The sequence below is a fragment of the Malaclemys terrapin genome, chromosome 4, assembly GCF_027887155.1.
Source record: "Malaclemys terrapin pileata isolate rMalTer1 chromosome 4, rMalTer1.hap1, whole genome shotgun sequence".
NCBI lineage: Eukaryota > Metazoa > Chordata > Testudines > Emydidae > Malaclemys > Malaclemys terrapin.
This window is the reverse complement of record NC_071508.1, coordinates 35,398,845-35,421,905: the sequence shown is the minus strand read 5'-3', so window position 1 is coordinate 35,421,905 and position 23,061 is coordinate 35,398,845. Positions and strand designations below refer to the sequence as shown.

At 45.7% G+C, this 23,061-nt stretch overlaps 1 protein-coding gene across 1 annotated transcript; it reads right to left on the bottom strand.

Moving 5' to 3' along the window:
• Positions 1 to 364: 364 nt before the first annotated feature.
• RIC8A (RIC8 guanine nucleotide exchange factor A) lies at positions 365 to 22,159 on the bottom strand. Its single transcript, XM_054027349.1, has 11 exons — positions 21,834 to 22,159; positions 19,665 to 19,866; positions 11,240 to 11,287; positions 8,476 to 9,090; positions 7,656 to 7,750; positions 6,790 to 6,940; positions 5,563 to 5,658; positions 5,116 to 5,260; positions 4,288 to 4,432; positions 3,164 to 3,283; positions 365 to 1,766 (listed from the first exon to the last, which is right to left on the bottom strand). The coding sequence occupies exons 2-11, from the start codon at positions 19,746 to 19,748 to the stop codon at positions 1,646 to 1,648; spliced, it is 1,620 nt and encodes a 539-aa protein (XP_053883324.1). The 5' UTR covers positions 19,749 to 19,866; positions 21,834 to 22,159; the 3' UTR covers positions 365 to 1,645.
• Positions 22,160 to 23,061: the final 902 nt, after the last annotated feature.

The following is a 23,061-nucleotide window of genomic DNA, read 5'->3' as shown; positions in this document are numbered from 1 at the left end:
CTGTATTACTTATTTTTAATAAATTACAACCATTTAAAAAGTAATTGGAATACTTATGCTCCTATAGCTACAGTACATGTGGCGAGGGATGGGGGGCAGAGTTAAGGGTGTTAGTAGAATCCTAACTTAGAATTTCCTGAATCTCAGGTGCTTAGATGTTTCAAATTAAACATTCAGTGATATGTTTTTTTTTAAACTAGAGATAGTTTCAGCCTTAACTGTCTCTTAATATAGCCTATTATTTGGGAATAAAACTAATGTTTGGAATGATCATGGCTATATGACGGACCCCCAGAAACACTGGCCATTTTCTAATTTGCTTAGAGTTGTGACACCACTCAGATGAATCATTGACACGCACTCGTCTGTCAGAAGGTTTCCTTTATTCTAGTGTAATTCTTTCTATTTGTGCTAATATGTTCTGAAACTCTTGGTACAGGAGACAAATTGGAAGATAGTTTCTCTTCTTTAAACAGAAAAGTCTACACCAGAGTGCAGGAGGGGATTTGATACCAGCCTGGGAGTGCAAAGAGCTGGGGATTTGTGGGAGCTGAAGCAGATGATTCAGCAGGAAACTACACAAGGGTCTCTGCCTTTCGTTCAGAAAGCAGAATGGGAGAAGTTAGTCCAGAAAACTGAGGGTAGTGGAAACAGGAACACTGCACAGTGCTATAGGCTACAAATCAAAGCATTGCTGGCAAACAGTCACCTGCAAATGTCAGTCCTGCAGTCAGTGTGAGTGCTGAAAGTTTCTCACAAGAGCTATATTCTCATACCCCCACATGTGCTCCCCACACAGCACATGTATCCTAACATGAGTCCCGACAGGCAGATGTGCTTAAAAATTACACTCACATTCCCACCTGTACGCTCCACAGCCACTCATGTATACACCCCTCACACGCCCACAAATATTATCTATATGTATACCTAAATATTACACGTTGACGTGCCCATCTGTACATATACAATTGCATACACCCAATATACCCAGGCTCACCCATACAAGTACATACCATCAGTATGCAAACATGTAATGCCCACACTCTTTTAATCATTACACGTATGTCCCAGGCATATACTCCACTTATACATACACATTCACACACATCTCATGTTCCCAAATTCCCACAAATGTTCTCTGACATAGGCATACCCTTGTGTGCCCTTACAAATGTATGCACGCTGCACAAGTGCCTCACATACTATAAACACACCCACACCCCATAAAAACACTCAGATGCGCACACAGTGATGTGCCTACACAGAAGTCAGCGCACACAATGCTCCACATGCTACTGGACCCAGTTGGTGTAAGAAGATATTCCCTCCTCCCCCTTCCCAATGTTTCTTTATAAAAGTCCTACTGGACAATCCTGGGCTTGGGTTGGAGTGTGAGATCCTCAGGGACACGGAGGGAAAGAGACCAAGATGAAACCAAGCTGTGGCGAGCTCTTTGGGAAAGGAGAGGTGGTTATGGGACCAGAGAGGAGGTGGTTGTTATCTGTCTGGGCAGTGGACTCCAGTCCTGATTCAGATCCCACTGGGAAAGTCCTCACTCAGTACTATCCTCTGGATGCAGCACCAGTTCTGGAGGGAGAGTGGAGAGCCCACAGTCCTTGGAGGGGGGTTTGAGAGGTGTGAATCAGTCCAACCCCAAGTCAGAGTCAGACGATGACCTCTCCTCTGCCAGCTCATGCACAGCGTTCTCCAGAGAGGTGAGATTGCCCCCTGGAGTCATCCCCATTGGCTGGATGACTTGCTGTCTGCAATATGGAGGGAAAGAGCAGAGTTAGTTTGGCAAAGGGAGTTCTCAGGAGAAACCACATAATGTTTCTGGAGGGGCTACAGAACTGGGAGACTGGGGAACGCTCACATCGCTGAGCACTCTGAGGGACCTGTGGGCACCTCTAGATGGCAGCCAGGGAGAATGCTTTGTGGGATACCAGCGCAGTAGAGGCCCCCTAGTTAAAGAAACAGGCCTGGTTCCAGCAACAACATTCCCATGCACCCAAGGAAGGAATAAACCTGTGAAAAGAACGAGGGGCTGATTTTCAGAAGTTCTGGGCATCCACAACTCACACTAAGCTCCCCACCTCTGAATATCCAGCTCTGTACTTCCACTTGCAAAGCTCCAAAAGGCAGCAGAGAGAATCCCACAGCCCAGCAAATCAAGTCCAAGGAATGGATTGATGCCTTTTCTCAAGCAACCCGAAGAGTGCAGCCCCTGGGGCAGGGTGTACTAGGGGCCCAGAACCCCAGTCATGTTGGAATTAGCATTGGAGATCCCAGGAGCCGCCACTCTAAGCTCCTGCTACACTGGTTGGGTTCTAGAATCTCCTGGGCATTTCTGGCACCGTCCGGAGTAGCACTGGGCAGAGGCAGGGAGTACTAGCTGAACCACTGTAGTGTAATGTTAGGACTGGCACCAGGATGAGTTTCTCTCTCTCTGACACACATGTGCTATCAGCATTAAATGAGCTGCCCTTTTCCTTCCCATCTCGGTGCCTTCTGAACTCTCTAGGTAGATCCCGGACCCCTGTCTGCAGTGCCCCTTAATGATGGATGAGCGCCTACTAGAGAAGGCTCTCCTGCGGGGAAGAAGAATTGGTGCCACTGGCTGCCATCTGTGGCTGAAATGCTACTTCCTACCAGCAGCCACCCAGGGGCAATGCCACCATCTGCTAGAGAACTCCGAGGCTGAACTCCGGTGAGGTGAGGTGACAACTCCTGATGCACTGGGAGGCGGAGAACACATTATGTGGTAGTTTCTTAGTCTGTTGCTGTCTCAGTGAGGTTTGGCTAAGGCCCCTGAACTCCTTTTGCTGGGGTAACAGAATCCAGCTCTGTTAATTTATTCATGTGTTAAATCTTCCCAGCAATCACCCCAAGTCCATCCCCTATGACCTTCCAGGGCCCTGGACTGCTACCAAACACTCACTGCATGGAGCTGGGATTCCCCTCCTCCTCAAGGCATATACGTAGTTGTGTTCCCATTAAGACTATCCTACTGCACTGACCTGCCATAGTCATGACTCTATGACAAACCTGGGTCTCCCCAATCTCAGTGTCTGACCTATATTAGCCAGGACTTTTTCTTCTAGTGCATTCCCACTGCATCCCCAAACCACAACCGCGCACGCTCCGTTCTCTCTTCTGATACCTGGACAGCTTGTCAAACATGTTAACCAGCTTCATGGCTTCATATTCCTTCTGCTCCTCAGTCATCCCTTCCATGGGGTTGGGGAGCTTCTCCTCCACACGGCCTGTCACTGGGTTAATGCTGAATGCAATAATGGGAATAGGAGGTAGAGAGAGAAAAAGAGACAGAAGAGAGAAACAGGTTAATTGAAAAGCAGCCTGCGTCTATGAGTTTACAATAGCATGAGAGCAGAGCTGGCCACAGAGCACATGCTCTCTTCTCTCCTTGGGATACTAGTGCTGGTGGTATCACAGAGGAGAGCCAGGTGCTCCTGACACTTGCCCATGCTCCACTGCATCATCCCCCACTCTCCTTCGGTAGGAAAGTCCTGCAAAGCCCTCCCGTCCTTCTCTGGCCACCAGAGTGGGAATACACCCTCTCCTCGTCACTTTCTTCCAGAGGCCTCCATCTGTAGAGACCTCACCTCCCTCCTCTTCCACATACATGTGGTCCATGTGATTCCAGAATTGGTGGACTAATGGCCTGATTTGACATGGCCAATCCTAGGTTCAATCAGAGCTCAGTAGGACTGGAGAGTCCCCTCTGTCCACCCCATCACAGCTAAGCACTGCTGAGGAGAGAGAGGAACACATTCACTTTGGCTGCAGACAGGGACCCAGCAGCTGGAGGTGGGTCTGACCAGAGCTCTAACCCAACCCTCATTATACACGCTACCCCATCTCCATTGGTGCAATAAGGGAATCTGTTCCACTGTAGATGACGTGCTCTACTGCCAGTGAGTGGATACGGGCACACTAGCAGCTGTCACGCAAAGGGAGCCATTCCCAAGGTGGGTGAGGCACTGGAGTCGGAAGTAGGTAATTTTTGGATGAAATGCCATCAAATGAAGTGAGTAGTGAGGAGGAGAGAGTGGGTGAAGCCCTGGGCAGGGGGATGCAGGGAGAGGATGGGGAAAGAGCAGAAAGGAATAGGGTGAGAAAAATGGGTAATGGGGTAGGTGAGAGCATAGGGACAGGATGGGAAAGGGAGCTCGTGAGCACAAGCTGGGCATGCAGAAAGGATTTGTGAGCATGTAGGGACAGAGGGACTGTGGGAAGAGGTGGTGTAGGGAAAGGGGTCCTTACTTGGGCTTAGCTTCCTTGTATTCCTCTGTGTCCGTGTCTTCATCCTCAGAATACTCTCCCTCTGCCCGCCCTCCTGCCATGAGGCCTCGTGCTGCCAGGAGCCCAGCTGCATTGCCATATCCTGTGTACTTTACAAATCGCGACACTGACGGGGAGAGAGACACGAGAGTCAGCACATCCTTGTGCTGCCCACCAGCCCTCCTGGGGACAGGCTGGAGTGACAGAGAAAGTGACCAGTTTTAAACAAGAGGCACCAGTCAGCATGGACAGCCACTGAATAAATCCTCATGTGGAAGAGGCAGGTGGAAATGCAGACTGTGGCATTGATAGTCAATACACTGCTCCTGAGTGCTCAAGCAGCAAGTTCAGCTCCGGGTCCTCCTCCCCCAGACAAAATCCCCTAATACCAATTCTTCCCCTGGACTTTTTGACAGCAGAGTGGAGGGTAAAGCAAACAAAACCAGATTTATCATCTGACTCCCCACACTGGGAGGGCTGAACAATGGGTCAGTGGAGCTGCATCTGTTGACAGTAGGTCTGAATGCCCAGTGTGTCTGTGAGGTGCGAAGGAGCTGTCTCCTTGCAGAGTGTTTCACTGACCACTGGCAACTCCGCCTTCCCACAGTGCACTCCTGTACTACCTGCCCCAAGCACCGAATGTCTGGAAAGTGTGTCTGAGAGGTGGCAAGGTGTGTCCTCTAGCCTCGGAAGGTCTGATGTGGTGTAAACTCTAATTGGCTTTGACCGGAAATTGGATTCCATGCCCTGCCTCCCTGGCACTAAGATCCCAGAGGATCTCATCCGTCCTGTGACATTTTCGTTACTCACCGCTCTCCTTGCAGAGCACAAAGAGGAACTCGGCTGCGCAGTGCTTCACGTCGGTGTCAATGTGAGTCATCAGGCGCACAAGCTTGTTCCGCAGCAAGTTCCCCACCTCGGGGCGATTTTTCACGTCCCGCAGCGGAGGCAGCACCTGCAAAGCCACAGCAAGAGGGATGAAGCTGGAACAGCACTGGGATTTCCAGAATACCTTTGTGCCACAATGCAATTTACAGATTAAATAAATGAATAAACTATTGGGAGTGCGGCAAGCGTGTAGGCAAACGTTGCAGGTATTGTGGGGCTCATAGCCTTGGATAGCAGAATCTATATACGGAGAGAGAGGGGTATCTGTTTGGAGGCTGGTGGTATCCATAAAGTTTGTATTATTCTTCTCTCACCTCAGAGGAATCAGGAATGAGTATCATTTGGATTCTCCCTACACCAACACGGTACCTTAGCTTTGAGGAACTTCCTCGTCTGGCGATGGACACGGGCACTCTCTGTCAACAGGTTCAGCACAGGGGTCAGGGTCTCCTTCAGTTTGTGACCCTGTGAAAGAGCCCAGAAGAAACAACAACAGGTCATCACAAGCTAATGTAGTTCTCATTGTCCAGTTCCTAGCAGAGACAGATCCCAAAAGCGCAGGCCTGCGTGGAAAGAAATGAGGACTGAGGATTCCAGTTCTGTGCCACGGCAGCTTTCCCACTGTGTCAGTGCTCAGAGCTAGCAGCTTCTCTGCATTCGCTATATGGCAAGGGGCTGCCAGAAGCACACTGGAACACAGGAGTGACAGCAGAGAGAGCTGGGAAGTCATGCAGCCACGCTCAGAAAAGCTCTCAAAGTATTTCTAGAGATTGAAGACCACACCCAATGCGCTGCTGAGTCGGTGACGTTTTTAACGGATTTGCTTCATATAACACCTTTCTGTCAAAAATGAACTGAGAACTTAAAAACAATTTTATTTTTGGCTTCAGGGAAAACTCAGATTAAGCTGCTGGAGTAGTAAATCCAGGAATTTGAGGGGGGGGCGGGGAGGGACTGGGTGTTAATCCCAATGATCTGCCTTAATGAAGCCCACAAAAACTCCACCAGTCCTCCACCTCAAAGTGAGATTGGTGACAATCAGTCCTCAGATCTGCTGAGTTAGTCACGGGAAAGAAACAGCTAACCAATCAATCAACTGCCTACTGTACAGAAACTCACACTGTCATATCCAAACAGCTGACCAACACAACCAGTAACTAACCAGTTCTAGGGTTTCCAATTCAATCAGCGGTTCAGCACCCTGATCAGTCAGTCAACCAACTCCCATCCAACGAATCTTGCCATGCAAACAGCCAATAAATCTATTACTTTTTAATCAACAAGTTAATCACCCTACTGTCCAGTCAACCAGTGAACCTAGTCAAACACCAACCATAATTTTTTGCCTCTGTCAGGAAAATATCTGCCACTTCTATTAAAGGTATAGCTACAAACTACTCTGGTGAATTCCAAACCAGACATCACTTGCTGACATTCCTGTGGTCTCCTCGTGAGGTGTTCTGGGGTTTTTTAAATGGAAAAAGTAGCTCTGCTTGTCAGGGATGGAGGGCCAAATCTGCCCTACAGTGAGAAGAGAAGGTACTGCATGGAAAGATGGTGCAATGAAAAACTCTGAACAGCATCTCCTCTACCTACCCTGTCAAGTCGTCGCTCTAAGAAATCCAGCAGGACACTGACTGCATCCATGTTGACGCCCATGTACTCAAGCGAGCCTGGCCGCACCTTCGGGGTCAACAGGACATCCAGACACATGAGTGGGAGGTTGCCCAAGAGGTTAACTGTGTGGCTGAACATACAGGGAGAGGAGGAACAAAGAGACAGCCAAGGCTCTGTGTTAATGCAGATTCTTTTACTCTCCAAGGAGTAAGTTAATTTCTAAATTCTAGCAATATGACGCACCGGAGGGTAAGATCAAAAACTATCATTTGCTGGGACCTGCAAGTGGACTCTTCTACAACCAAACTAATCAAAGGGTGTGCACACAAAGGTCAAACATGACCTGATTTTGGGAGGTCTCAGCTCTCTCTCTAATGACAATTGTCAATGTCAGTTGCACAACATGACTCAGGATATGGTTAGATATTTAAGGCCAGATTGTGAAGACCTTTTTCAAGTTGGTGAGCAATTCTTGCTCTGACAAGTTGTCCCATTCCCTTCAGCAGGACTACACCTCTACCTCGATATAACGCAACCCGATATAACATGAATTCGGATATAACACGGTAAAGCAGTGCTCCGGGGGAGCGGGGCTGCGCACTCCGGTGGATCAAAGCAAGTTCGATGTAACGCGATTTCACCTATAACGCGGTAAGATTTTTTGGCTCCCGAGGACAGCGTTATATCGAGCTAGAGGTGTACTTGTAGAGAAAGGTACCATTCAGCATGAGTGAGGGTATCAGAATCTGATCCTTAGTGTCAGGATGGCTTAGATAGTAGCACCTTCTCCTCTGGGTAAGAAGGTTATATGGGTTCAAGTCTTATGCCAGGATAATGATCTTCACCTATGAAATTCTTCTGTCCGGTCCTCTCCATCAGCTGAAATCATCAGGCAGTGACGCAGGAGAGCGCCCAGGCGTCGGTACAGAGCAGCATCTTCCTGGCCCCAAAACAGAAAACAAGAAACCTGATTATGAAAGGGAAGCACATTTCTGCAGTCCCTGAAATCCCAGAGTCTGTTTGCCATTCTGCCGCTCTACTGCTGTTTTGGGAACAGAACACTTCTGTACATTGATACCAAGAACAACCAAATCTTGGTAAAGTGGAGTAAGATACAAATCATGGCAATGTCCCCAAAACTCTCTTTCAGCTTCCTGCCCCACTCATACACTTGCTTGTCCTTTATCTTGCTCCATATCCCTCCCAAATCCTCTATCACACTACATGGTTAATCCAGGGACCAGCAGAGGCCACAGACATTCCCAAGAGTTAGCCATCGGCAACCTCCATCACACCCATTAGCTAATATAGAAGGCGGAAAAGGGCCAGGACTTGGCCATTTCAAGGGCGAGTTACATGAGCGTTTTGCCCTCTTCCAGCACAAAAATTATTTTTAGTCATAAGAAAGATTACAAAAAGTAAGTTTTTAAAGTGCTATAATTTGTTAAGTGTTAACAGTCTATAGGGCAGAGACAGCAGAGTTGTCAAACTGCTCTAGAAGTGAAGGCCCCATGGGCTGTTTCTGTTCCTACATGTGTGTATGTAACTGTGAGTCCACAGACTGGAGGCTGCACCAACATCAGATGCAACAGGGAAGAATTGCTAAGTGGAGGTGGAAAACCACAATCAAACCAAGGCATGGGCAGTGACTTCTGGGAAACTTACCTCATCTACCTCCCTCTTGCTGGAGTCAAATGTGATGTTGAAGAGCACCTTAAGGATCTCCATGGCACGCTCTGTCTCCTGGCGTGGCAGGGGCAGGGGAGGGCTCCCCTCAGTGGCTACTTCATGGGGGTCCAGCCATTTCACCCCTAGTGTCAGCTCCAGGGTGTCTGTCATCAGGCTGATGCCCCTGAGCTCCTGGGCCAGCTGCTGCCGGATGTCCACCCTCAGTGCTGTCAGCAGGAACAGAAGACGCAGGTCAAAAAACTTGACTTCATGGGGGAGGTTCTTCTCATTGTAGAGTTTGATGCGCTCCGTAAGACCCACCACGAGCCGGGCCTCAGCCGTCAGCTCTTGTGCCCGGGGACTGCTGAAGACGATGTTGCAGAGGCATTTGAGGGCCTCCAGGATCACATCTAGGTCTGGGACTTCCCGAATGAGCTCCTCTGAGTAATCAATGCCAGCGTGTCTGGCCAAGGTTTGCAGGCCTTCCCCAGTGGTAAAGGGGTCAAGACAGCCTTTGTCCCGGGACAGGATGCGGATGCTTTCCAAACATGTGACTTGGCAGGAGGGCTGGAGCTCTCTCTCCAGGAACTTGATCAGTAGCTGGGCCATTTTCTGGGGAGTTGGAAGGGAAAAATGAAGACAGGGCAAACAATGCCTTAGTTCTGACATTTCAACAGCTGTTCTCACAAGTGGGCACTGTGTAATGCACCACGCTGAAACAGATAAGCAGTATCTAGAGATGGGCCTACCATAAAGTTCAGATCAAGACGTGAACTTTCCAAAGCTCAAGGGCATTTGGCTCCAGAGTGTGGGTTCTGACCCACATCTAGAAATAATGCATGGAAAGGAGTACAAAATTGGAGGTGGAGGGGGTGATGTAATGGGAGTCTCAAGGTCAGAGAGCAGGTGATACTGTGGATGGGGGAGCAGGCTGAAGGAACTGAGGGAAGGATAATACAAGGTTAAGGGAAGGATGGAGGATCTAGCTGGGCTGAGAAGGGGGGGGGAGAAGAGAAAATATCTCAGAAGGTTTAGATATCGTAGAATGTCACTAATTCTCACCAATGACTAGGAGACTCATTGGCCCAGACTCCCTGCTGGGTAAACTGGGATAGCTTCATCAATACTGATTTACACCAGCTGAGGATCTGTCCCATTGTGAATTGCTGACATCTTGCAGATCAGCGAGTAAGAAAACAAAACAGCAAGAAGAGCAAAGGTACAACCCTGCATAGTTTTGTTTTAATGTGTAACACTTCATATGACACTAGTAAATGTTCTGCATATGTTGCATAAGTAATGATGCCACAGTAAGAGAAGACCTTACTACAGCTCGCTCACTGCCATTCAATCTGTGATGAGAGGTGAAGGTGAGACAGTCATCTGCCATGTGAGTGAATTTTGGAGACTGTGGATCTATGGGGCATGAATCAGTGGGGTTTTGCAGTAAATCTTAAGCCTTTCTGGGGATGATCCAAAGTGAACTAAATGAGGAGGGGGCCTTGCAGAGATAGCCTTTATGAAGAATAATGGATATATGATCACTTCATGCTTTGTTGCAAGATAAGAGTTTCAAAGTCAGGATCCTTCTGCCACCCAACTTTTGATGAAGTTCTTGAAGCACTGGAGTTTTTTTATATTGTATATTTTTAAGGCTGTAAAAACCATTTAGTGTAAAAACACCCCCCCTTCCCTGACAAATAGTGTAGCATCAAAACTCCACAGAGGGAAGTTGGGCCTCTCTAATGGCGTAGCTGCTCTCTTGCAGGTAGCTGGAGTCTCCATTGGGTCCTAATACTGTTTTGTCCTTTTGTAAGGCAGGGTGATGCATGTAAGGGGTTGTCTCTGGTTAATCAGATTGCTCCTTTTAAAAGCTCTTTGCCATAGGATTCATCGTTGCTTACTGCTACAAAATCCAAGGGTATTTGGCATATTTCTCACCCTCTATCTGTGGAACACTTGTGTGTAGACACAAAAGACATTTCCATTGACTGAGGAGGTACAATCATTTTGTACCACAATACATTTCTCCACTGTAGATAAAGGGTCTATGCAGGTGGAGAGTATTTTTCTGGCTACCTGGGTGGTGGCAGGTGTGTGCCTCTGTGTATATTACATTCTGAAGGCCACATTCAACTCTGGCATAATTTCATTGACTGCGGCGGAGTTAAAGGCGGCATGACTTTGGTTTGTGTGTCAGTACAGGTGGCAAGCGTTTTCCTGTATGGTATGTCTATTTAGGTGACGTTTGTGTGGCCGTGTGTACATGCATGCACATGGCGGGCATTTGTCTACCTGTAGGGGTGGTGGCAGGAGTGTGGTAGGGTGTGTATCCAAATCCAAAGTAGAGAGAGTGCAGGCAATGTGACAGAGGAGACAGACAGAGAGTGATTTTCTATTCCAATGTCTGAAATAAGAGATTGAGGCAATAGCTTTTTCACACTAATTATCAAAAACCATAAAAGACGTCTTATGAAAAAGCACTGAGGAATAACTTGCGTGGCCCTGGGGAAGAAGGAGAGGGACAACAGACGTGGCATCGTGCTATGTAGAACCTGCCCCGGATCAGAAATGGACACTGCTGACAAACTGACACAGGGGACCACTGTTCTAACTCAATGCTCCTCCATCAGTGACCTAGTCCCAATGAGAGAGCACTAGCTTCTCTCTGGGATTTGCCATCTCTCACCAAGCCCTTTGGCATTCACTGCTCTGCATTCAGGTACCTCTGGATGGCCATAGTAAGAAACAAAGGACATACCTTCCTCTCCTCCCGCTCTTCATCTTCAAAGGTGAAACACTGAGACTTCTGTGAAAACAAACTAGAAATTACTAGTCTCAAGAGGCAAAAACCAAAATGAGAAAATAAATTTGCTCTACAGGATACAAGGAATGGTTCAGGGACAGCCATTGGGCTGCTTCTACCCAGCCAGACACATAATATGAGAGCTACGGGCCAGTCATTGAACTGAAAGGCAGCAATGAAAAAGGAAATCATTCTTCTTGCAGAGAAGAGCCAATTCATGGAACTCACTGCTGCAGGAAATCAGTATGGCAATGTTTATCAGAAGTTATTAAAAGGGTTTAAGATATTTACATCAACACGTAGAACACAAGTATCTGAAGTCACTGAACCAGGCAAAAAGTTAACAGAGAAATCAGGATTGCTTGCAAAGTTCAGAAAATCATTTCCCCCCACGGTATAGCACAGTTGACTAGACTCATTATGGAGAGTTTCACCTTCCTCTGAAGCATCACGTAGGAGCGACTGAAAGAGGCAAGATACTTATATGCCTAGGAGACAATTCTGCTAGCACTCTGTTGCAAAACTGTTACCCAGGGTTATATATGTTCAAAGAGCCAACCCGCAGGCACTCCACAAGGCATGTTTCCAGCCAAATTAACAAAAGCAACAGGGGGGAGCAGGAGTCACATGAACTGGATTATACCATTACAAGTCCTTTATATATGGTTGCAATTAGGGTCTGATCCAAAAGCTGCTGAAGTAAATGGAAAGACTCCCACTGACTTCAATGCACTTTGGATCAGACCCCTGCTTCCTGGAGTTTGCATTACATTTTAAATGACCACTTACACACCCAGACTGTTCTTCAGACACTTCTCTGCTCCATGTCATCCGTCCTCCTTCTGCTTCCTGCCATCCATCCCATTAACCCTCCTTCCACTCCATTTTCCTGCCATTCCTTCCACGGTTTTGTGTGACATCCTTCTTCTTAAATCTAAGCCTCATTATTTCACATTTCTCTCCATTGCCCTGATCTCGCTCCTTGTCTGTCCAAGCCATTCTGAGATTTATTAACAGGCATATTTGTACTGATCAGCCCCCGATCTTCTACAGGTGCTCTAGTTTTGTACCATTAACAAGTTTCATCCCTTCACTGCATGTTCCTTCTTTTAGGTTACTGAAACGTAAATACCTTTTTAGGATGACACCTCAAAAATGAATTTCTCTTTTGTTCTCTGTGGAGTTTTAAGATCCCTTAGCAATCTGTATATGCAGGTGGTTCCTGTATCATGTCTGCTTTACAAGGTCCTGGGCTTGATCCTCGTGGAACCTGCAGCTCCCCATTTAGCTGGCTAACCTACAGCATGGGATTCTGACTTGTATTGGGTACAAACATTTCCACACGTTGTTAAATTTGATGCAGGAATCACTGTGTGAAATTCTGTGGTCTGTGTTACACAGGAGGTCAGGCAGATGATCACAATGGTTCCTTCTGGCCTTAAAATCCATGACTCTATAAAACAACATGAAGAGTTATGGAAAGAACAGATGAGTAGGGATGAGAGCTGTCATGTAGGAGAGGCTTGTGTCCAGCGTTGCCAATAAATCCATTCTTTTCTAAAGTCCATTGTGATACCTATATGTCTCCCACTGCTGTGTGGTTGTTTCTGAGCACTTCCCAAGCACTTAAATATAGAAACAACAACAACAAACTCTCTCTCTCCTTTTCTTCTTTCCAGGCCCGGGTGAAACGCAGCTTGAGTCATTGTTTTTTATTTGCTTGTGTGAGTGGGTGTGTTGAGTGTCTAGTGCCTTGATTGAAGTAGAGAAATGTTATTTCTTATGAGAATAAGCTGCTTCTGGCTCTTTATTCTGTGGCCTATGAGGCCATCCCGGATGTGAGTGATTGTCTCGGTGAACTAAGAGGATAATTCCTTGCAGGGAGAGGTGCTGCGTTCTGGGGTTGAGTGGTGGCCATCTGAGTTTGCAGTCTAGAAAAATTCTACGGGGCTTTGCTTTGCTACCTCCATAGCCAGGCTCTCTATCTCCCTCATAGCAGTGGCAGAAGTTGGTACTAGAAGCTGGCTGTATCAGAACATATTTTCCACCACTTATGCCTGAGTTTCTTCTTGCTTCTTCCATCACGGTGTGTCAGTGTTAATATCTATAGTCATAATCAGGAAGTGCTTAGCACTAGTGCTAGTTCTTCTCCTCCTTGGCCTCTCAGTTGGTTCGGGTTTTCAATAAGCAAGTTTATGAATTTGCCAGTATCCAAGAGATTCTCGGGATCCACCACATCCTCCAGTTTCTTAGTATAACAGCAAAGCTTCTGCTACTCTGTAGCCCAGTTCCCTCCATCCAAAGGGCTTCAGCTGACAAGGACTGCTCCATGCTTTCAATATCCAAGCAAGCAACTAGCCCAGGACTTTGATAAGTTACCTTATTTGCAACCCTGAACAAAGACCACACCCAGACTGTACAGCACCTTCCCCCTGCACGAGGCCGCTTCACACTGGATCAGAAATGTCTGAGATCTGTCTAAAAAGGTATTTTTAACATTGTAAGTGACATGGGCATTAAGACTTTGGCTGCACTAGAAGTGCTTTACCAGTATAGGAATGTCAGCACACTACACTGGCAAAGTGCTGCTAGTATGGACACAATTTATACTGGCAAAGCTGCACTTTGTACACTGTAAAAACACTCCCCATGAGAAAAACACCAGTAAAAATGCAGTTTTGTTGGCATAGCTGCATCTACATGAGGGGCTTCTGCTATGTCAGTCAGGGATCAAACCTCTTCACATGCCTGGCCAATGTAGCTATGCCAGCTGAAGACTAGTTTAGACATAGCCTTACTCTGCTCTCTTTATCCAGCTCTGTAGGACCCATTGATGCACGTGGACTGGCTGTAAAACACGCCAGAAGCTAAGCAGGCTTCTATTTTGCACATCTTTCTTTGAAGAGAAAGATTCTATTTCTACAATTTTTAAAAAGATGTAAGCTGGGAAGGACCACCTCCCCAAACTAGGAAGGCAAGAGATACATCCCACACCTAATACAGAAGGCTGCTTGGCAGCTAGGTGAAGGCTCTTGGTCTTAACAAGGCACCTAAGGTGGGCACCAGTCACTTCGGAATTTACACACCCTGTTGCATCTTAAATATTCTAGGTCTTGGCCCTACTCTCTCTCCTTGGTGATATTTCCATTATCTCTTCCACTGCCACGTCCTATAGTTTCCTCGATTTGCTCTGGATTCCTTAATAGAGCTGTTATACTAGCTTCTATCCAGCCCCTTTGTTTTCAAAAGGTTTAAAATATAGACGCATAAATTGCCCTCTCTCACTTCCTTCGTTAGCCTTATATTGATCCTGTCCCCACCCTTTGGTTTGCTCAGCTTTCAGTTCTTCTAATTCTTGATTAGCTATTCCGGACATGATCTTGATTTTCAATATAATTTTATATGTATCCTTCATCCCACAGTCTAAACAAAATATACAGCATCACAGCTGGGTAAAAGACTGCCAGGCAAACAATCAGCACACTGCACGAAAGTGGGAGAAGGCTGGGTGATGTCTAGGGACTTCAAAATGGATTACTTAAGATCACTTGACCCATCCCTTCAGCGTGTCATTTTCTCCCCTTGGATCCCAGGCAATTCAGATACACTCAATAAAGCGTATAGGTCTGTGTCTTGCTCTTGACTCTCAATGCTATGATTTAGGGAACTCCCTATTCTTCTGGAACACAAGAGCCATCCCTGAAGCCCCACAGTCTCCTTCATCTGCCTCTCATCCTTCACTCTGAAAACATGCGTGTTTTATCTTGCCTCTGCTTTTCACCCCTCTGGTTTCGGTTTTCATGGCAATTTTAATGCACGATTAACCCCTTCACTGTTGAACTCTGGTACCACTTCTGTATGGCAGCTGAATGCAGCAGCATTGTTTCAAGTGCTAAGCTGGCAATAGATCAGAATTTCATTGGTGGCACACCTGCTACAGCATCTGCAGCATCACTGGAGGTGCATTTTAACCAGGTACGTTAGTCAGCATTGAAGCAGCTAATTTCATTCTATAACCTTTCCATTCCTCTCCTGACCCTATTTTATAGCTTAAAAGTGCCTCCTCCTTACCCCGGATGATTCTGTTCCTTCCCTGAACAAACTGGACTTTGGTTTTTTTTTTTTTTAAACTTTTGAGTGGCAGGCACACAGAATTTGTCCATTTTATTCTCCATCAGGATCGTTTCCATCACATTCAAGTTGTGTCTTGCTCCTCCATTGCTTCAACCTTATCAACTAACCCCAACTTTACACTCTCTTCCACATCTGGCTCTGTGAAATTCATTGTCCCTACATTCCCTCACAATCAGGTTAACTTCATTTACATACCGTACTACCTAGAATTACTGGCACTGTTGCTTTGATGTTTCCCCACCTCTATGGCTCCTGTCAAGTCCTCTACACTACTCAAAACTAAGTCAAGACATTCCTTTCTTCTCAGCTCACTCTTATAAACCGTGCAAGGAAGCCATGTGTTTACGTTTCATCTCTTTGAAGCTGGGGCACTGGGCCAGATCCTTAGGTGTTATGAAATGGGGGGAATGACACAGGTGGCTTTCCACCTCTGCCTCTACTCCTGGAGGCAGAAGGGGACTGTTTTGGTCTCCAGTGCAAATTAGAGCAGCTCCAGAGCTGCTCTAAAGCCAGTTCAGTCAGTCAAAGATTGCCATGCCTCCTCCCCCCGGCACACCCACTGCACCCAGAAGGTGGTCCCAGGAACACGTGATGCGGTAAGCTGCCTAGGCTAACTTTCTGCCACCCAAGGATTCCCCTATGCAAAGGGAATCCTCAGCTATCCTGTTAGCACAACTCTGTGGTCCCTTTGCACTCCAGGAGTGGCACAGAGGGGATGAAGCAGGAGCGGAGAATCGGGTCTTCTTCTAATTGTCTGTAAAGGACCACGTAAAGATATGGCGATGCATGATAATAAGGAATAGTAATAATGTCCATAAATTCTGATTTATTCTTTTTGCTTGTTGTCCAGATATGTATATAGACTTGATTTTCAAACTACGGGTAAGTCATTTTAGCCTCTGCAGCTGGTAGCTCTGGGGTGATTTAAAGGCCCTGGGGCTCCGAGCCACAGCTGGAGCATCAGGACCGTTAAATCGTGAAAGGCCACGCCTCTTCCAGTTGAGGCCACGCCCCCTCTCAGGACTCTGGCATACTGGTAAGTCTTAAGTTACTTTCACCCCGTTGGTACCTTTCACGTAGTCTCTCAATAATACACAGCCAATCTAAGGGTCTTATTCAGATTTTACTCAGTCATTTTCCAGCAAAGTTCCGCTGAAATCAATAGAAGTGTTAAGCGAGTAAGGAAGGAATAACTAAGGAAGGATCAGAGGGTTTGGCCCATTGCTCACCATGGCAGACGGATTAGAGGAATCCCTCTTGAACATCCAAAGCATGGCATTTCAAATCCAATCTTTTAAAGAACTAAACAATTTTCATACCTCGACATGATGCATCATTCAAAGGTTTGAGCCAGATACCAAGATGAGCCCAGTCTATGTAACTCCAAGGTCTCAAAGCATATTATCCTATTCAAATCAGGCAGGGGTTGCTGAAGCAGCTAAAGGAAAACACTACAGCACCGAACTGTGGCTGCACCCTGTGCTAATGGGCAAGGGGTGGAGGGTGGGCGTAGCCTTCTCTCGTTCCCCACCACCTTTGCCATACTGGATCAGACCAGTGCTCCGGAAGCTCCTGCTTCCAACAGTGGCCAAGGATAGATGCTTCAGAGGAAAGGGTAAAATGGACAATTATAAACTAACATTTCCATGGGGGAAGTTATGATTTATGTCCCAACAGAAGAGGGTTTAAAGACTTTTATAAATGTTTTATCCTATCTAATGTAACTGCAGATATCCTTGTTAGGTATGTAAATGTCCAATCCTTGTACCCTCCTCAGCTACTTGTCTGAATTATATCTTGTGGCAGTGAGTTCCACAGGTTAATTATGCAATGTGTGTGTAAAAAGCATTTCCTTTTACCAGTTTTAAAGGTATTACCTTTTAATTTCACTGGATCAGAGAGTCATAGATTTTAAGGCCAGAAGAGATTATTATGATCATCTAGTCTGACCTTCTGCATAAAACAGGCCAGAGAATTTCACCCCTTGGGCCTTTATGACAAGAAAAGGTAAGGATGTGCTCCTGACTGATCTGTCCTGTAGCACTCATTATTTTATATACAGGACCTCTCTCACGTCCCCTTTCCAAACCAAATACACCTCCACCTCGATATAATGCTGTCCTCAGGAGCCAAAAAATCTTACCACGGTCTAGGTGAAACCGCGTTATATCAAACTTGCTTTGATCCACCGGAATGTGCAGCCCCGCCCCCCCAGAGCACTGCTTTACCGCATTATATCCAAACTCATGTTATATCAGGTCACGTTACATCAGGGTAGAGGTGTAGTTCTGTCCTCTCTTCATACGGAACCACTTCCATGCTCCTAATCACTTTTGTCATCCTTCTCTGGACCTTTGCCATTTCTGTTGTATCCTTTGGCAATGCAGTAACCAATACAGATTATAATAGGCCCTGAATTCTCTGCCGGGATAAACTGGCACAGCTCCATTGCAGTTAATGGAACTATCCCAATTTACACCAACAGAGAATTTGATCCACTGCTTAAGGCGAGGATGTCATCAGTGTACATAACAGTATTATCATATTTTTGTTATTAATCTCCATCACATTCTTAATACTCCCCAACATCTTTTTTGACCAATATTGTGTATTGCCCAGATGTTTTTATTGTGCTGCCTACAAACAGGGCCTAGGATTTTTTCCAGAGTGATTTAGAACCTATCAACATGTATTAATAGTTCAAATTGTTCTTTCCAATGTACATCACTTTGCACCAGTCCACAGTGAATTATTATTGCCCCCGTGTTGCTCAATTGCCTATTGGCATCTGATCCAGCACCCACTGAAGTCAGTGATAGTCTTGCCATTTACTTCAATGGGCTTTGGCGATCCGGTCTGTTGTAGGGTCCCTCAGGAATTCCTGACATTCTTTTGAAGTCTTGAGAGACTTACATAATTGTCTGTCATCTGCAAATTTGACTTCCTCCACTGTTCACAATGTCTTCCAGATCTTTATTGAACAGCCTGACATGAATTCTTCAGGCACCCTAATGTTAACTTCCTTTCATGCCCATTTGTTGAAAAGAATATATCTGGGGCAGGGATCTCCCATCATCTTTTGTGGTGAAGACTGACACAAAGACATTGTCTTAGCTTCTCTGCAATGTCTTATCCTCCTTTATTGCTCCCTGACAGTCTAGCCGACTTGCTAACTCTCTCCCCGGCTTCCGATATATTCTCAAAAAATGTCTTGGTGTTTGTTCTGCTATGTTTAGCTATATGCTCTTCAAATTTCCTCTTAGCGTCTTAATTCCTCTTATATTTCATCTGCCACGGTTTGTGTTATTTTTGCTGTACGTCACTTTTATGGGGTTCTACTGTTTCTTAATTGAGACTTCCACTGGATTAAAATTGCCCGGTTGGAACAGATGTAGCACGCACAATTTTTTCCTGGAAAATGACACTTGTGCAACAATATTTGCAGCTTTCTCTGCTCACTTTCCACCTACTTCCGCGTGATGCAGAATGAGTCATGTAGGATCTGATGGGCCAAATTAATTCCCCAGGTGACTCCTTTGAAGTGAATTTCACCTGCACTTGCGTATTGGTTCCTGGGCTGAAAACGTCATGTGAGCCTATTCATGTAATGTTTTGAAACATTTCCAAGCTGGTAGCAGCAATCACTCATTCCAGCAGTTTGTTCTTTTCATGTCCTATTTTTGATTCCTCTTATCGTCAACTTTCAGATGAAGCATATGTGGCAAATCTCTACTGTCAAAGTGCTTCCTTAATTATCTTTAATTGTGAGCCATAATAATTCTGCTCCATCCATAGCTTCCTCCTTAGGCCTCATATGTTACCTCCAAACCTTCCTTTACCATAAAGGGCTCCTCCTTTCTATCGCTCACTATTTAGCCCCTGCATGGAAATTCGTTTCCCTGCCATGTTTCCCTTGCACCCTTGATGCTAAAAATCCAGCCTGAGTGCTTTATTTCCAGTACATAAGTGAAGCAGGAAGGGGAGATGTTTACTAGATGCTTAGGAACAGTCACTGTCAAAACATGCAGGAACCACTGAAGCTACAAACAAAAGATTTACCCGCTAAGCAGCTTAATGGCAGTTTTATTGAAGCGATGCACAGACAGATGTAGGTAGAGGAGACAGACGGGGACAGCTGGGTGGCACAGAAATCCCACAGCATGACTTCTCCAGCCAACCTGCTCCCGGATACGTAAACAGGGAAAGCTGAGGACTGGCTCAGGCCAAGCACAAACACAACACTCACCTCCTGGTTGTAGATCTGCAGCACCTTGAGGATAGCATCTTGTTCCCCGCTTTCCACAGTCTCTACCACATTCTTGAGCTCCATTGCCCTAGCAGCTTGGATATGGATTGGAATGATATGGAGTGGGGTGGGCCGCCTTGCAGCGTTGCCGGATAATTACCCGGATAATTACGGATGCACCGGGACCTTGATACACAGACAACTGGGAGGGAGAGGGGAGGAACAGAGAGAGAAAAGCAAATGAAATGGCTCACTGTTACATCCAAAAGGTAGAGCAGATGGATGACCCCTGTAAAATCAGGCACTAACTCCCTCTCTTTCTCTCGCCCTTTAATCCTCTTCCTCCTCTCTCTGCTTTCCAATGTTTAATAAATGCCCTCCCACCAACGCACTTAGGAAACCTCCCTCCCTTTCCCAGCTGGAAGATTAACACAGAACAGATAACTACAGCTCCCTGCTGCCCTCCTCCTCCACCCCCTATCCTGATTTCTGTTATCACACAGCAAAATCCCAGAAATGACCCTGTGGAGTAAAAGAGATGCACAATAGACAGACAAGCACCATCCAGGCTGGGTTAAGGTGGAGCTGCCCTTTAAGGTGGCATGAAGAAGTTCCTCAATTAAAAGCACTGGGATTTTGCTTTGTTGGTTCAATAAAGAATCTAGAATACTGAGACATCTGTATAGCTCTGTAATTGGAGAAGTTGGGAGGATATACCGAACGCACTATAAAAACTCCTGTCTTGAGGACAGATAAAAGGCATCTATAGGCCAAAGCTTGTATCATCCAGGAAACCAATGTATTTTACTATGATATTAAATAATTAGATGTGTATTTATATGCAGATAATACTCAGATTCCTTGGGGCTAGGCATGTGTTTAAGGTTGTTTGTAAAGCCTTGTGTTGATATATGGTCCTGAGAGACATAGTTAATAAATAATATAATACATTATTGAGTACAATTCCATAAGTTTATGTATGTTTATATTTTCTATAGCTAGATGTTAATTCTGCACTAAATATTGGTAGTGTAAAATTACACAGTAAGGCCACGATCCTGCGATGAGTCCCCTGCAAGCCCCCACCCCCGACTTCAGTGGGGCTCCATCCAGACCTCATTGCAGGGTGTGCACCAATTCTATGGCATTACCACAATAAAGTTGAAGGGTGCCTACTGACCATCCACCATGATGTGCACCCTGAAGTATGAGAGCTACTAATAGGGCAATTTAGGAAGACAGAGAGGAACACAGCTCAAGAAGCACCAACCGCCCCCCAATCCCACCCCCCTCAAAAAACACCCTAAAATAAATTCTATACAGTTGTAGATTTAAAGATGGAAAAGGTGGCTCATCTAATCCACCCCCTTTGGGCCATTGCAGGATTGTTCCCTACAGCGTATTCTCCAGCTCTTTGTCCAGGCCAGTGTGATGGAGCTTCCACCACTTCCCATGGGACTAGGGCATTTAGACCTCACTATTTGTAATTTACATCCTGTTTTTCCATCTTGCATTTTTCTGTTTAACTCATGAGGAACTCATCCCATTAGTTTTAATTCCACACCCAGTACCATTCTCTCTTTGATGCCCACACCCACCAAAAATGTATAGAAGCTGGTCTTTGTGCTCCTCCCTCTGGTTCTGGTTCTGCAAACATTTACACATGTGCTTAACTTTAGTTCTGTGAGCAGTCCCTTGAAATCAGGGGAACTACTCATGGTAGTAAAGTTCAGCATGTGTGTAAGGTTTCTGCAGAATCGGGGCCTTGGTCTTTGTTTAGCCAAACTACACATGTGCATGTTTTTTAACCTTTCATAATAAATCAATCTTTTCAGAAATCATGATCATTTTGAAGGGACAGAATGGGACAAATAGTAACTATTTTACTAAAAGTAGGGCCTGGGACTCTGCAGTAGAGACAGAGGGCATAGAAGCAAAATGTCTGCAACAATTAACAATAACCATTATAATAATTATTAGATTAGCTTTATTTTAAATGATAAAATGTTGCTAAATCAGTTGAAACAATTCCACCTTCCAGATCAATGAAAAAGAGTACAGTATAAACAAACATTAGGAGCTACTATATGTTAAATTTATATATATATATATATATATATATATACACACACACACACAAATAAAAGAGAGAGAGAGCGAGCACATTACCTTTACTTTAGCTTTCCTTGCTCAGGTTTCCTGCCTTATTTCCTGAACACAGCAGCTGTCCCTCCAATGCAACGTTTAGTGAGGGCACCTGCTTTGTTTTTAAACAAAAAAACTTGTTTTTTCAAGCTCGGACGCGGGCGGCAGGGTGGAATGCGGTGTCATTTGTCCGGCTGAGCTGCTGTTCCTAGGGCAGGGTAGGGGGGAAGAGAAGATCTTTCTCTCCTCCCCCTCCCCACTGTCCAAGGCGAGCGGGAAAGGGAGGGTGTGTGTGTGTGTGACTCATACGGAAGTTGTGACCCGTGCTGTTAACGCTGCATCCGATAACCGATTCAGAAGGGGTGGGTGGCAGCAGCTCGGGTAGGGAAGAAGACACAGACAAAGAAAAGCTGCATTACTGGAGGTTTGGAATCGGGGGAGGGGCAGAGTTAACTTCCAGGGATCCGCCATAAGAATGTTAAACAATGGATGCTGAACACCTTTTTCTGGTAGGATTAATGACAAACAATGAAAAATCCTCTCCTCTCCCATTGTGTTTGAGACTGAGAGTCAGATGAAAAACAAATTCCTAACGTAAAATAATCAAGCAGGGCTGGGCAAACCTGTTCTCTCTCTATGTTTTTCTCCTATTCGTTTTTTTTAATTAATATTTAAAGCTATAAAATATAAAATAGCAAACATTATGGAACAAACAAGGCATGTGCTAAATATCACTGCTCAGTCGCCGTTTTTCTTATCTCTTCCATCTCCCTATTTGTTCATTCTCGGTGTCCCAATGATGTAAATACTTACTGCCACGCAGAGAGTTCCTCCCTGAGTGGTCCCGCTGATGGAGCTCTCTAAAGCCTAGATCCTACCAGCTGTTCCCCATCGCTGGAACCTTGCACCTCTCGGGGGCTCTGTGCAGGCGTCTGCTCACACGAATCAAATTGCAGGCTCAGAGATAAATAAATAACATTTTGTCAGTGTGAGAAGGAGACACGGGAAGTTTAGGCCAGGATGTTAGACTTTGTTAATTAAAATAAACTATAAACATGTTTTCTATTCCACTCAAAGCTTATTTTTTTTAAATGTAAACATTCCTATGTTTCACGTTACAACAAGCCCATACCAAACAGCATTGCAGTACTATCACTCAGGTTTAAAAACTGAACCCTGGGGGGATAGTTTGCAGCACTGAGGCCTACCACCAGGTGTGGCACTGTCTAATCTGCAAACCCTAAGCAAAGGT

Bases quoted from the DNA above. Each gene is read 5' to 3' on its own strand.
- RIC8A (XM_054027349.1), bottom strand. From the start codon at position 19,748: ATGGAGCTCAAGAATGTGGTAGAGACTGTGGAAAGCGGGGAACAAGAT. The intron at 4,433-5,115 runs GTGAGTAACGAA...TCTCCCCGTCAG, and splicing joins TGTGCTCTGCAAGGAGAGCG to TGTCGCGATTTGTAAAGTAC. The intron at 3,284-4,287 runs GTAAGGACCCCT...TATTGCATTCAG, and splicing joins TACAAGGAAGCTAAGCCCAA to CATTAACCCAGTGACAGGCC.